Consider the following 16746-nt stretch of genomic DNA (forward strand, 5'->3'; position numbering starts at 1 on the left):
CACTATGAATAAGTGTATCATGTGTATGGCAGTAAATACACATAAAAAAGTGGCTTTAACTTTTACATGTATTTCATGTTATATAATGCCAGCTCCAACTCATGTACAGAATTTAATTAACAACTGCATTAATTTATAATTAAAAATCAGCATTTTCTGATTTTGTTAACTCTAGCTATATACATGATATATGCATGGTTGCTAGCTCCTATTGACAGCTATATTGGCAAAGATTGAAATTTTTCAAATGCAAGTCAAACTCTAAGGTTAAGGTCTAAATTATTAATTGGTACTTTAAAGAAATTTAAGGTCTTTTCTGCACACCTGTGAAATATATAAAAGATCTAGATAAGTTATCATGGTTATATAATTGTTTAAAAGTTATAGTCATGCAAGGTTAAAGTCTTTAAGGAAGTGGATCAAACTCTAAGGTCTAGGTCAAAAGGTCAGAAATGCCTTATGTCACAGTGAATATACACATGAAGTGTATGGAAACCCTAGCATCAACTGTTAAAAAAATTATGGCCAGGGTTAAAGTTGGGTATTTTTTTGTTGTAAATATGGGTCAAAATCCAAGGTCAAGAGGTAAAAATTGATGGTATAGAAAGAAAGGTATTGTCACAAGGAATATACACCTGTGAAATATGATATGTCAAAATGAAAAATCTAATTATATGTCTTCAAGGTGTTGTTTTGAACCACATTACATTTTCCTGATATCAGCAGCTGATCAGTAAAGCCCTAACCAAGAATCGCCCATCCTTAAAAAGTATGTATTTTTTATCTGAAAATTGCTAATTTCCAATGTCACCTTAACCGTATATACTACTTAAGGATGCACACTACCGGGAGGTTGCATCAGATGCTGAATCTGACCTACCTTTTCCAGATGAGTACTACACCAGTGAGTTAAAGGTTTGGAGCAAGTTCATTCTTTAAAGTAACTATAAGCCATATGTTGACCAAATGGTCATGGTTGATATATCTAAGAATGCACACTACCCGGATTGCTTTTGATGCTGGATCTGACTTAAATTTTTTTGGATGAGTAAACAGGTTTTTATCACCTCGCGCAACTAGTTCTCAGCGTTTACATATTTGTGTGGCAGTATAAAAAGATGAAGCCTATTCATTTTCAAGTTCATTGTTGAAATATTTCTTCAGATATCATGTTTTCACTCTCGAAATCCTGATATTTTATGTACGAGTGGACAATAATCATTCCCGCTAGGGAACCAGTTTAGGCCAAATAAAATGAATCTTGAGATTCTCATCCCCGTCCGCCCCTCTCAAAATGTCCAGCCCCGGTGTTTTTTATTTCGATTTTTGGGTACTAAAAGTATTTCCATGTATTTTTTTTTCAGCAAGAATTTGGGTCAAAGTTTACGAGTTATCTCCCGTCTGTATTAAAAATCGCGTATAGCTACTTATAGCAAAAGAATGTTAAGGGATCTTAAAACTTAAATTTTAAAACTATTCAGGTCAAGGTTTTCCAGTAGAATACTTTATTAGAATATATTTTATAGATTTGCAAATATGACCTATTTTTATGTTGATATGTAAAGTCTCAAGAACGATCAAATTTTTGAGGAAGGTAGAAATCTATGATATTATACAGAAATCAGAGGGATTTGTTGGTAAAACTAAAACGTATTTGGGGAATTCTGACATGCATACATTTACTGGTATCCCCACCTCATTTTGTTTGGAGTGTGCCGTATTTGTTTACTTGATAATTTTTTAATTAACAATAAATGTTTAATTTTTTAAAGCAAGAATCTAATCTTTAAATATTTAAAAGAATATGAAAAGAATAAAATCTATTCATATTGGCAATAATATAATAAAAAATGTTTACGAGAGTCCATGTTCTGTCGATACATTCAATTTAACAATTTTAAAAAATAAAAAATAAAATCCGCCCACCCGCCCCAATTTTTTAGCAAATTAGGATGAGAATCTAAAGATTAATTTTATCTGGCCTTAAGAGCCAGTTTTAAAGTTTAAAAGGCGGAGTGTCGAGTCTGCGGGAACTGGATTAAAAGAATATGGTGAACATTCGCGTTGCGGTTTCATTACCAAATTCCAACAGGTGTCTGGGACTTTGGGGTACCGGTGCACGTTATTCCTGAAAGCTGTAAATATAATCCTCAAGTTCAAATTAACCTCTCGATGTACAGATATGTACATTTTTATTTTTCATTACCAAAAAGGGGGTACAGGTGCACGTTATTCCTGAAAGCTGTAAATATAATCCTCAAGTTCAAATTAACCTTTCGATGCACAGATATATATGTACATTTTTAGGTCACCTGAGTAAACTCAGGTGACCTATTGCTATCCGTTTTCGTCCGTCGTCGTGCGTCGTGCGTCGTGCGTTGTGCGTTAACATTTGAACATTTTCAGCTTCTTCTCTGCAACCACTGAACCAATTTCAACCAAATTTGCCACAAAGCATCTATGGGTGAAGGGGAACAAAAATTGTGAATTTCATGATCCCTGCCCCCCAGGGGCCTGAGGGGTGGGGCCAAAACCACTAAAATTAATGCAATCTTTAAAAATCTTCTTCTTTACTCCTGGGCATCAAGCAGTCAAACTGGTTGCATGATTGTAATCAGCAATGAGTCCTCTACCAAAATTGTGAAATTCATGGCCCTGGGGTCAGGGGTTCTAGTGCTAGGGCGGGGCTAAATAAGTAGGTAGTGAAAATGCATTATTTCTTTGAAAATCTTCTTCTCTGCTCCTGGGTATTAAATAAACTAACTAAGTACATAGTTATGATGAGCAAGAGTGCCTCTACCAAAATTGTGAATTTTATGGCCCCAGGGTCAGGGGTTCTGGTGTTAGGGTGGGGCTCTATTGATTATATAGTGAAAATACAGGAATTCTTTGAAAATCTTCTTCTCTGCTCCTGGGTATTAAATAAACTAACTAAGTACATAGTTATGATGAGCAAGAGTGCCTCTACCAAAATTGTGAATTTTATGGCCCCAGGGTCAGGGGTTCTGGTGTTAGGGTGGGGCTCTATTGATTATATAGTGAAAATACATGAATTCTTTGAAAATCTTCTTCTCTGCTCCTGGGTATTAAATAAACTAACTAAGTATATAATTATGATGAGCAAGAGTGCCTCTACCAAAATTGTGAATTTTATGGCCCCAGGGTCAGGGGTTCTGGTGTTAGGGCGGGGCTCTATTGATTATATATTGAAAATACATGAATTCTTTTAAAATCTTCTTCTCTGCTCCTGGGTATTAAATAAGCTAACTAAGTGCCTAGTTATGGTGAGCAAGAGTGCCTCTACCAATATTGTGAATTTTATGGCCCCAGGATAAGGGGTTCTGGTATTAGGGGGGGGGGGGCTCTATTGATTATATAGTGAAAATACATGAATTCTTTGAAAATCTTCTCTGCACCTGGGTATTAAATAAACTAAGTGCATAATTATAATGAGCAAGAGTGCCTCTACCAAAATTGTGAATTTTATGGCCCCAGGGTCAGGGGTTCTAGTGCTGGGGGGGGGGGGCTCGATAGATTATGTAGTTAAAATACACGAATTCTTTCAAAATCTTCTTCTGTGCTCCTGGGTATTAAATAAACTAACTAAGTGCATAGTTATGATGAACAAGAGTGCCTCAACCAAAATTGTGAATTTTATGGCCCCAGGGTCAGGGGTTCTGGTGTTAGGGTGGGGCTCTATTGATTATATAGTGAAAATACAGGAATTCTTTGAAAATCTTCTTCATTGCTCCTGGGTATTAAATAAACTAACTAAGTGCATAATTATGATGAGCAAGAGTGCCTCTACCAAAATTATGAATTTTATGGCCCCAGGGTCGGGTTTTGGTGTTAGGGCGGGGCTCTATAGATTATATAGTGAAAATTCATTAAATCTTTAAAAATTTTCTTCTCTGCTCTAGGGTATTAAGCAGATGAACTACCTATATAGTTATTATCTACAAGGGCCCTAATCTTCCAGAATTGTGAATTTCAAGGCCCCAGGGTCAGGGGTAATATGGGGGTGTGTACTTATATACTGAAAATGAATGAATGGTTTGAAATTTGCTCCTTGGTATTAATCAAATATCAAGGCCTAAGGGTCAGGGGTTCATGTGTAGTAGGGGCACTACTGATTATTGCTGAATATAACTGATTAGTTGAAATGCATTTTTTGTTCCCCTACCTTGTGTATGGGTATTGAGTAAACAAACTAAGCAACTGCTAAGTGAATTGTTATGATGAATTAAATTTAATCACTGGAAAGTTGTTGCATAATGCTCAGGTGACCTATAAGGCCCATGGGCCTCTTGTTGTTTTTCATTACCAAAAAAATGCATATTGCCTGGAACTGTGAGATATACTTAGGAAGGTAAATAATTAAAATTGCTGAAACTTATACATATAGCATACGTGATATTTTTCTGCTAGGTACAAGGGAAACTGCCCAATTACATATGCATATTATGCCCCCTCCCCCCCAAAATGCTATGCAATTTGATTTTGGTTCAAAATAGACAATCCCCCACCCCCGATGATTTTGTTTAAAAAATAAATAGTGCTGAAAAATAATGTAATATATTAAATTTTACTACCCCAAATTAGGTATCCATATTATGCCCCCCATCCCCCTTAACCAAGACGCTATGCACTTTGCATTTTGTACTGAAAAATTAATCAACAAAAACACATCACTAATAATTTTATCAAAAGTAAAGGAGTAATCCTAATGATGCGGGTTTGAATCCGTTTGTGGGACGTGGAGACTGGTCATTCAAATGAGACCATGTAAACCAAGGGCCCATGTCCCAATAGATGCTGGCACAAAAAGATCCCTCACTTTTCAATGGTTGTCAGTTCCTATTATAGGAAATAATGTGCAGCTCTCTGCCAGCAAGCCTTACATATGAGCAAATAATTCCTGAGAGGGACATTAAACAAAATACATTGTACTATCAATCTTTAACAAGTTTAAGGTCCTTTGAGAGAATTTATCTCTTATGAGATATTGTCATTGTCAGTGAAGTCCCTGTCGCGAGGGGATGCTCCGCTTAGCGGTGCCCTTGTTGATTTTTTTTTGTGTTAAGTCTCATTTCCAAGTAATGTTGACCAAACTAAAATGCATGGATAATAATTAGGGATGTCAACGAATATTCGAATATTCATTCGATGAGTTGATATTCGAATATAAACATATGATTCGAATATTCGGTTTTTAAGTGTACAATCATATAATATAGAGAGAAATCTGGCAAGTTTTATATGAAATTGAATCAAGGTCGCACTGGTGACAAGGAATAAGATTTGATTTTAAAAAAAGTTAAAGACACTCCTGTTGGATTGCTTTAAAAGTGTGAAGTGTGTAACTATTAAAATAAATTATTCTTTGATCATTTAATTAGTTGTATACAGTGCCAAGTACTTAAAATCAGTTTGTATTGTTGTAAGGTTGTTTTGTTTTAAGGACACCGTTTTACAGAAAACACATGGGTCCATTGTTTTTGTATATATCATTAAAATAATTATCAGGAAATTAATCAGCTAAAATTAATTGACTTTACTTTTTCTTCAGAAGATAATTGTTTAGCGTGGTATCAATTAGTAGGAGCAGGTATTGTAGACTTTGGCAAGACGATCAATTAATCTGGAACTTATGAAAGATACTTTTGAATTTGAAAAAATATAATCACATTTTGGATGTGTTCTCTTTTATATTCTGTAACATTTTGAAAATATAATTACTTTGCATTTACAAAACTCTATGTAAAATTTTATTCCAAAGTAATGACATAAAATGTATACTGGTTGATAGGACAGTAAAAATATATTTTTTCTATTGCAAAATGTATTTATTTTATCGAATATTCGAATATATTCGAATACTCCTATCGAATATTCGAATATCAATTATTGACTATTTTGACATCCCTAATAATAATCTAAGGATACACTTTACCATGCTTGTGTCAGTTAGATGATGGAATTGACCTATTTCTACATTTTCCGGATGATTGAACAGATAAAGTTTTTGGTGCAGGTCTCATTTTCAAATAATTATATGCAGGTCTCATTTTCAAATAATTATATGCCCTAGATATGTTGTCCAAACTTACGGATGGAATCGATACATTAAAAGGATGCACATTTATGGACTTGCTTTAAGGATGCTGGATCTGACCTACATTTTCTGGATGAGGGAATAGGTTAAAGTCTTTAATTGCTAATGGAACTGGTTCATAATATAACTAAAGTAACTTTAAGCCCTATGTTTACCAAACTTGCCTGGATGACTGCATCAATGGATGCACATTAATGGACTTGCTTCAGATGATGGATTTGAATAACTTATATATTTTCTAGATGAGTGACTAGTCTGAAATTTTGGTTAAGTCTTTGCTGTGAATTTAAGTAACTGAAAGCAATATCAGATCAAAAATTGCAAAAATATTAAATATTGTAACTTTGGATGTACATTATTAGCTTATTAGTTTAATACATGTGGGACTTTACATTAATACTTGATGACAACATTTGTTGATGTGAGCTCTGTTATCTCTGATTACCTATAATGTTTATGTTTATGCAGTGTTGTCCCCAAGAACTGAAATAGGAGGGGACATAAGTAGAAGGGTGGTCTGGGGTTTGTCCCCTAACAAGGAGTTTAAACTGGGGGAAATACCAGTCAGGGTTAATGTCAGGTAGGTGGGGAAATTCCCTGGACCTCAGGTCTTGGAGACAACCATATTATGTGAGGATATATGTATGGTATGAATCGATCATGTTCCATTTATTTCAAATAACAAAAAAAATGTGGATTTACAGGAAAAGATGAAGGGGAGGAGATACAAGAAGAAAGGGTGAAAAGGAAGGAAAAGGGAGAAAAGAAAAGGAGGAAGGAAGATACAAGGCAAAGAAAAGGTATATAATGTTCATTTACCCAAATGATATTTTTAAGATAATTGTTAATTTTTAATTCACCTCAACAAAATGGGGGGGGGGGGAGTTATTTAATTAATACCATCAACATCAGTGACACAGGTAAAAGTCTTTAGAGTAGATTAATTTCTTTTCAAGAATTTCTAAGCACTGAGATGCATGGAAAATGTTTTCATCTTTGATAGTATGATCTGTGATTAATTGTACGTGAGTGTCAAAGTTTCATCATGTTCATATGGTGCAATTTTAACTGAAGAGTGACAACTGACACTAAGCGAATGGTTTTTGGAGCAGGATGAAGTTTTTGAAGCAGGTTTTTGGATTAGATGTCATTTTCAAGCAACAACAATTAAGCTCTATTGACCAAACTTGCATGGATGTTACATCTAAGTATACAAACGACTAGACTAGCTTCTGATGCTGAATCTGACGTGCATTTTCTGTATAAATGACCAAGAAAATGTTTTGAGGATTTTCATTCTAAAGTAAGTACTGGTATAAGCCCTTGAAACTAATGAATTGCAATTTGATTAAAATCAGATCCTTTGATCCGCTCACATAGATCGCTACACAAGGATCTGAAGAAACCCCATGCATTCAGGGTTATCTCCTGGTGACCTAATTCTAATAAAAATATTTATGAAAATTTTGACCAATCAGAGAGATCATATTTAAACGACCTTCAGGAAAATGAATGTAGAAGTGAAAGTAGCTGTGAAGAAGTTATTATCGTTTTGTACCAAAAAAAAGAGAGCTAAAACCAAGACAAAAGCAAGTACTTATTATATTTCTCTACAGAAAAGACTGTAGTCATTCTCTTGGCAGGCTACGGGAACTATAGGTCACGATTTTCCGTTCGTGTGTCATCAGGGTTTTTACTTTTGTAACTCATGATCAGTTCCAAGATACTTCTAAATTCTTGGAAGTGAGCGTTTGATTGGATAATTGAGAGGTCACCAGGAGATGACCCTAAAGGAGGTTATTTCAGATCATTGTGAAGCGATCTAATTGTGAGCAGATCAAAGGATCTGATTTTAATCAGATTGACTTGAACTGATGACACATCTAGGAATAAACACTTCTAGACTTAATTGTTTTGGATGCTGGATCTGACATGCATTTTTTGGATGAATGGCCAGGTTTAAGTTTTTGAAGCAGGTATTCTATTGAAGTACATATAAGCCCTATATTGACCAAATTGAATGGATGATACATTTAAGGATGTTTAAGATGCTGCGTTTGACTTATTTTTATGCCTGACAAGGTTAAAGTTTTTAGGGCAAGTTCATTCTAAGGTAAGTTTTTGCCATATCTGGACTAAGCTTGCATTGAAAATACATCAAAGTATACATTAAAACTCACATGTCCCTCTAATTAAAATTAGGTGTTCTGAATTTGCTTTTGCTTCATAAACTTTTGTGAATCAGTAGTGGATTGGAAACATCTAATTTTATTTAGATGGCAAATTTGTGTATATGGTTTTTAGAGTGTTAAAAATGCAACAAGAATTTTCTTCAGAATTATTGAAGGGCTTTTTGATTATTTTTTCTGAAAATGCTGTCCTTTGAAAATCATTTTTATGAATTAAGATTAAACCTATTTTTATGTTTCTTGTTGATAGGCAATATCCTGACAAGGAGCTTAGTTCGTTTACGCCATGCACTCTCTACTCCCAATCTGGCACCATCCTCAACTAATGGCAATTCGAGCCCTGAACCCAGCCCAGCAAATTCAAGCCCAGAACTTGAAAGAGCCAACTCATGTTCTGAAATCAGCAGAGCAAATCCAAGGCCTGAAACCAGCAGAGCCTATTTGAATTCCAAACCCAACATAATCATTTTGGACTCTGAACCCAGCACAGCCAATTCGAGCCCTGAAACCAGCAGAGCCCATCTGGATTCTGAACCCAACATAACCATTTTGGACTCTGAACCCAGCACAGCCAATTCGAGTCCAGGACCTAGAAGACACAATTCAAGCCCTGAAACCAGCAAAGCCCATCTGGTTTCTAATCCCAGCATAACCATTCTGAGCCCTGAACCAAGCACAGCCAATCCTAGTCTCATCACAGCCCATCTTATCCCTGAACCTAGCACAATCAATCAATGCCAGTTTGAAGAGAATGAAGGGTTCAATTTATCAGCCTCACCCCCATCTGTAGGCAATGTGAGCCCTCCACCTACCATGACCAATCTAATCTTTGAGCCTACAGTTGGCAATCTGAGTCCTAAACCTACCACAGCTGTTCTAAGCCCTACCCTAACTACAGTTAATTTAAGTCCTACAATTACCACAGTCAATTCAAGTCCTACAATTACCACAGTCAGTTCAAGCCCTACAATTACCACAGTCAATTCAAGCCCTCTACCCACTATAGCCAGTCTGAACCCTGGACCAATTGCAACCCGACCAAGACTTAGACCATTGGTAAAGATTGGAGGAAGATTAGACTCAGCCAGTCCTATATCTAGACCTATCAGAGCTAAACCAATCCCAAAATACATTACAACTAATCTACCCCCAAGACCTACCACAGCTAAACTAAGCACTAAATACACCACAAGCAATCCAATCCGTAAACCTGCTACAGCCAATCTGAGCATTAGACAATGGGTCATGATTGGAGGGATCAAAATATCAGTTGTGGAAGGACAACTCATTGATGAACAGGTCAGTTTTTTAAACTCATCTGAGCTTTTCTGATCAAAATTTTCCCCTTGCCTGCTGACATTGTTGTAAACTTTTAACATCTTTATCTTCTCCTGGACCACAACTTGGCAAAAATGCTTTTGGAGTGAACGGGATTCAGGTTTGTTTAATAAAGGGTCACTCTCTCTTCCTAGGGGATCGGAAATGATTAAGAAAAAATGAACCAAATTGGACGCAAGCTTTTATTGATGTGGAAGTTTATTTCGCTTATTTGAAGTGCACAACTGACCTTTGTCAATCAAGAAAAACAAGACTTTACAATAATAATTTATTTACAAAAATTCAAAATAGCGCTCAGGCACTGGTGTTGCATAGGTAGACATCAGTACTATGTGTCCTAAACTGAATTGGAAGTACCATATATCCTTGGTCTTACTCTTAAGCTTTCAATGTCCGACTTATAGGCGAGTCATAAAGGGACAGGTATTTTTCTGGACGCTGAAATGTAGTATTTCATATGCATTTCTGACAATCATCGAAGTAAATGTATGGATATGTATGATAATCTATGTTTTCTTAGATTATACATAAAAAAAAACCCAAGTATTTACATAATATTATTTTAATAATTTTATTTGTATCTTAAGTGAGCATTACCTATCTGTTAAATGAGTTAAGATTAAATATCAGTGTTATTTAGAAAAATATTAGATGAAACCAGGTAAAACATAAAGGATTTACTTGAATTAAATTGTCACCCAATTTCGGCAAAAAATTGCACCAACTTATAAGCAGGTCAATGGCAAATCCCACCAAAATAACGTCAAGAAATACAACTGACTTACAGGCGGACTAACTTATAGGCAAGTATATACAGTACTGGATTGGGAGTGGGACAGGATTTTTGATATTTTTACGAGTGCGAAGCACGAGTGAAAATATCAAAAAATTCTGTCTCACGAGTGAAATAAATTCCATATTCAACTACAAAACATTGAATTTTCTGTTTATTAATTTAAAAAAAAAAAATCTTTGATTTTTCCTTTGCCTCTGTCTTTTTGTAATACAGTCATAGGCTCGTGACGCCATAGTGGAGAATTAAGACGTCATAGCTATGTGAAGTGAAAACACTGTAAACATTGATTTAGCAACATATTTTTGGTAATTTTGACAGTTTTATTCGCTCTCACAATGGTTTATGTATTTCCATCTATCTTATATTAGGTCAAGGAAGATTTTTTTTACAGCAATCTTTGTTATGGGAAGGGAAATCGAGAGTTTTCCCACCCTTCTGATATTCGTCACACTGTGACAGGATATCATTTTGATATCCTTTCACACTGTGACAGGATATCATTTTTATTCAATGAATAAATTACAGTATTTCACGGGTAAAAATGTAATAATATTTATTATAATATCAATTTGGACATCAAACTCTCTGTATTCCTGACACTTTTATAAGGTGCACATGAACTTGTGCCACACTGAAATTTGAATCTCTATGATCATTTTAATACAGTAGGGAATTTTATTGTCTTCCCTATGGTCAAAAGGGTTTGCCAATTAATGTTTTTGAAAAAGCATTTATCAGTAAATGCAACAAGTACTGTGTTGCTCACATTATTTTGAATGAAAATGATCATGGTGGAATTGTACATGTATACTGTCTTCTTTTTTAGCTCTGAAGGGCATATGTGATTGTAAACATGCAATTATTAAAACACTACTTCTCCTATCATTTTGGCTTGACCCGATGTAGCTACAAGAAAAGAAAGTTATAATTGCCAAAAAACTGTTTTCGATAATATAACTTAGCATGTTTCTTGTGTTTTTAGCTCACCTGAGCCAAAGGCTCAAGTGAGCTTTTCTGATCAAAATTTGTCCGTTGTCTGTCGTCGTTGTTGTAAACTTTTCACATTTTCATCTTCTTCTCAAGAACCACAGGGCCAATTTCAAGCAAACTTGCTACAAAGTATCTTTGGGTTAAGGGGATTTAAGTTTGTTCAAATGAAGGGCCATGCCCTTTTCTAATGGGAGATAATTATGAATTAGAGAAAAAATCATGGCATTAATTAAACAAGAGGCCCATGGACCACATCGCTCACCTGAGAAGCTTTGACCATTCTGTTCTTTACCAGATTTCCTCCTTGTAATACATAATGCATCCCCACTCTACCCCACTGATCATAATTTAGACATTTTGAAATCTACACTACCCCAGGATCCTTCCATGTGCACATAAGTTTCAGCTTTTCTGGCCCAGTAGTTCTTGAGAAGAAGATTCTTAAAAGATTTTTACTTAATATATCTGTGTAAAACTTGGATTCCCTTTTGTGGCCCCGCCCTTCACCCGGGGGTCATGATTTTAACAATTTAGAATCTACACTACCCTAGAATGTTTCCACATAAGTTTCAGCTTTTCTGGCCCAGTGGTTCTTGAGAAGAAGATTTTCGCAGATTTTTCCAATATATTTCTATGTAAAACTTGAATTCCCCATTGTGGCCCCGCCCTTTCCCCGGGGGTCATGATTTGAACAAATTAGAATCTACACTACCCCAGGATGCTTCCACATAAGTTTCAGCTTTTCTGGCCCAGTGGTTCTTGAGAAGAAGATTTTCAAAGATTTTTCCAGTATATTTCTATGTAAAACTTTGATTCCCCATTGTGGCCCGCCCTTCCCCCGGGGGTCATGATTTGAACAATTTTGAATCTACAATACCCCAGGATGCTTCCACATAAGTTTCAGCTTTTCTGGCCCAGTGGTTCTTGAGAAGAAGATTTTCAAAGATTTTTCCTATATATTTCTATGTAAAACTTTGATTCCCCATTGTAGCCCCACCCTTCCCCCGGGGGTCATGATTTGAACAATTTAGAATCTACACTACCCCAGAATGCTTCCACATAAGTTTCAGCTTTTCTGGCCCAATGGTTCTTAAGGAAAAAATTTCAAACATTTTTCCAATATATTTCTATGTAAAATTTTGATATCCCATTTTGGCCCCGCCCTACCCCTGGGGGTCATGATTTGAACAATTTTGAATCTACACTACCCCAGGATGCTTCCACATAAGTTTCAGCTTTTCTGGCCCAGTGGTTCTTGAGAAGAAGATTTTCAAAGATTTTTCCTATATATTTCTATGTAAAACTTTGATTCCCCATTGTGGCCCCGCCTTTCCCCCAGGGGTCATGATTTGAAGAATTTTAAATCTACACTACCCAAGAATGCTTCCACATAAGTTTCAGCTTTTCTGGCCCAGTGGTTCTTGAGAAGAAGATTTTCAAAGATTTTTCCTATATATTTCTATGTAAAACTTTGATTCCCCATTGTAGCCCCACCCTTCCCCCGGGGGTCATGATTTGAACAATTTAGAATCTACACTACCCCAGAATGCTTCCACATAAGTTTCAGCTTTTCTGGCCCAGTGGTTCTTGAGTAGAAGATTTTCACGGATTTTTCCAATATATTTCTATGTAAAACTTTGATTCCCCATTGTGGCCCCGCCCTTCCCCCGGGGGTCATGATTTGAACAATTTCGAATCTACACTATACCAGTATGCTTCCATATAAGTTTCAGCTTTTCTGCTCCAGTGGTTCTTGAGAAGAAGATTTTTTAATGACCCCACCGTATTTTTGTCTTTTCTTGATTATCTCACCTTGTGAGGGGACTTGGCCCTTTATTTTAACAATTTAAATTCCCCTTCACCCAAGGATGCTTTGTACCAAGTTTGGTCAAAATTGGCCCAGTGGTTCTTGAGAAGAAGTCAAAATGTGGAAAGTTTACAGACGGACGGACAGACGGATGGACGGACGACGGACAAAATGTGATCAGAAAAGCTCACTTGAGCCATTGGCTCAGGTGAGCTAAAAAGTCTTCTTCTCAAGAATCACTGGGCCAGGAAAAATGAAACTCATGTGAAATCATCCTCAGGTACTGTGTAGATTCAAATTTGTTCAAATCGTGACCGCCGGGGGTAGGATGGGGCCAAAATGGCCGATCAAAGTTTTACATAGGAATATATATGAAAATTCTTTAAAAATCTTCTTCTCAAGAACCACTGGGCCAATAAAGATGAAACTCATCTGGAATCATGCTCAGGTAGTGTAGATTGAAATTTGTTCAAATCATGACCCCAGGGGGTAGGGTGGGGCCAAAATGGCCGATCAAAGTTTTACATAGGAATATATAGGAAAAATCTTTAAAAATCTTCTTCTCAAGAACCACTGGGTCAGGAAAGATGAAACTCATGTGGAATTATCATCAGGTAGTTTAGATTTAAGTTTGTTCAAATCATGACCCCTGAGGGTAGGGTGGGGCCAAAATGGCCGATCAAAGTTTTACATAGGAATATATAGGAAAAATCTTTAAAAATCTTCTTCTCAAGAACCATTGAGACAGGAAAGATGAAACTCGTGTGAAATTATTCTCAGGTAGTGTAGATTCAAGTTTGTTCAAATCATGACCCCCGGGGATAGGGTGGGGCCAAAATGGCCAATCAAAGTTTTACCTAGGAATATATAGGGAAACCGTTTAAAATCCTCTTTTCAAGTACTTCAAATCCATGCTTAGTGATATTTACATGGAATCATCCTCAGGTAGTGTAGATTCTAGTTTGTTCAAATCATGCCCCTCTGGGGGTTAAAATTCAAGACCCACCCCACCCACCCCCCAAACTCGGTAAACTTTCAGTTCTGATCTGATATGTGCTTTTTCCTTGCCAATTGCTCAGGTGAGGGATGTGGCCCCTGGGCCTCTTGTTTAAACGTAACTTAATTTAAGTCAAATAAGATTGTAAAAGTAAATCCATATCTTATATACTATACAGGTTGATGTGTATGTGAATGGAGTGCCCTCTAGCTTTGACCTGAGTAAAATTCCTAGTAAGAAATTAAGTGATGCTGCGGGACCAGCTTTGGAAGCTGACTGCAAGAAGAGATTTCCTAATGGCCTAAAAATAGGAGACATTGCAGACACAGGGGGCTTTAATTCCAAGTGCCAGAGAGTGTATCATGTGACCCTTCCCAGAAGTCAACAGGATGGCAGTCAGAACAAGGTGTGTATATGTGTAAATTAGCTAGATCACTGTTTAGTTTGTTGGAAATGCTTGGTCATTAATGATAATTGGAAATGTGGGAGATTATTTGTGTAAATGTTGTTAGAAAATTCAATATAAATTTTTCAGTTGCATGTAAAATTTTCCATTATTTAAACATGACAATTATAAAATACTGTATCATGATACACACTGGTTATATGATATCCATATCATGAGACCTTGTGATCAATACGATAGATGTATGCTGTATAAAAGTGATTAATTATATAACATGCGCGGATCTAGAGGGGGGATCGGGGGGGGTCAGGACCCCCCCTGGAATTTACCAGGTTAAAAAATGTATATACTAAAACAAGAAAAAAGTTACCATGGACCCCCCCCCCCTGGAAAAAGCTGACCCCCCTTGTAAACGCGAATATGTGTGAAATGGGTATGAAAAGTGAAAGATTTGAGGCAATAGAAGTCACCACTAAACACCCCCCCTCCCTTTCACTTTCAGTTTTTATTAGGCTATTGTTTGAATATGTGCATATTGGACAAATGAAAGGAATAAGGGATGTAAATTTCAAAAGTTCAACATTATACAGCACACTGGAGCTTGAAAAAAAGTTTTGACACTTGCATTAAACAACAACACCAAAACAAAAAAAATCTACATGTCATGTGAAAGAAATGTAAAATTAACTAGAAACGATCTCGTTGCGAGCAACGAGAGGTCTTCCGTCCGCTTTAGGAAAAGAAACCCACGTAAAATCGAGCTGAAAAGAGATTCAAAATTTTGGTCACAAGGAGGATTGAACCCATGTCGCCAAAGTGAATGCGCTTTTTTAAAAAATACTTTTTTATCCCCAACGCGCTAACCATTAAGCTATTGGGAGTACTGCTCTAAATATACTTGTGTATACTTTTGCAACAGTTCACCTGTCTAAGAATTATAAAAAAGCATTCATAATTTCGTGCCAAACGCCACGAGTAAATATTCGCGCCTTTTCTTTGGACTGATCTATTAAATAGGTATGATAGCTTCAATTAAATTTCAAAAATAAAACATTCTTAGCGCCTTTATTTTATTTCGACGTTAAGAAAGTATATGTAACACACCATACACATTACATATCATATCTAGCCCAGTTACACTAAAGCAGTGAAACGGAAATTAAGTTTTAAGATTGACACTCAATTGCAACGTACTACTGTAACGTGTCGGACCTGAGTGGTCAGTAGGTCCATGCTCGGATTACCGAGTTTTACTGGGGATACGATTGAATGCAATATATACAGATAATAATATGACACCTGCCTGGTGTCTTTAAATCAAATGACCTAAGTGCTTTGTACAATTATATATCTTCAGTTAATACCGGCATCTTCCTGGTGCCATATGACAATTGCCTCACTATACAACTGACTATATGAGTCAACAGCCACCTGCCTGGTGCCTCTTGATTTAGCCTTTAACACCTGCCTGGTGTCTTACTGCTTACCAAGTTACCATATTATAACTCTAGCCAAGTGGCTACAATATACTTACACAGTATGATTTAACTTTGTAAGAGCTTCTCTGCCCTAATGACAAACCTATAGCTCACGTCACACAACTGTATTTTAACAAGTCACTAACTACAGCAACTTTGCACAATCCGATTTGATCGATACACCAATTGGTTTCTGTACCAAAGTGGAGACACAAGCCAGTTGGCTGTACTGCCCCCTTGTACCTCAACTTAATCAATGATCATAAGTTATCAGATATCATATTGATAAAATACAACAGACTGCCTTTCTTTTGGCAACACTATTATTATTTTCTAACAGAACATCATTTATCAATAATACTTGTATAATTCTTTTGTCAATTGACCAATTAATTACAATATTTACATTGATTAGCTATTATAATATAAACAAGTAACGGGACGTAACTCCTCCAACCATTTCACTACTACGTTAGAGTCGAAGTAGTTTTTTACATTTCATGTATCCTTATGTCAGAATCGTTTAATCAAGCGCTCAGCTGCCTCCATAAACCCCTACTCACAAAATGGCGGAGTTGACAGAGGCAGCCGCCATCTTGGGCCCGCTTCAGATTTTCAAATATTAATATC

General features: G+C 36.3%; 1 protein-coding gene across 2 annotated transcripts in view; it reads left to right on the forward strand.

Annotated features, from left to right (window-relative positions):
• The window catches only part of LOC134269645 (uncharacterized), an 81566-nt gene that overhangs the window by 145 nt on the left and 64675 nt on the right, over positions 1 to 16746 (forward strand). For both annotated transcript variants that reach the window (XM_062751848.1, XM_062751849.1), the window contains exons 2-4: positions 6820 to 6915; positions 8555 to 9603; positions 14411 to 14638. In XM_062751848.1, coding sequence (XP_062607832.1) covers positions 6820 to 6915; positions 8555 to 9603; positions 14411 to 14638 — 1373 coding nt within the window. The remainder of the gene's footprint in view (positions 1 to 6819; positions 6916 to 8554; positions 9604 to 14410; positions 14639 to 16746) is intronic.

Source organism: Saccostrea cucullata, unplaced genomic scaffold (genome assembly GCF_032062105.1).
Source record: "Saccostrea cucullata isolate Sc308-1 unplaced genomic scaffold, CSIRO_AGI_Scuc_v1 ctg3071, whole genome shotgun sequence".
Classification (NCBI taxonomy): Eukaryota; Metazoa; Mollusca; class Bivalvia; order Ostreida; family Ostreidae; genus Saccostrea; species Saccostrea cuccullata.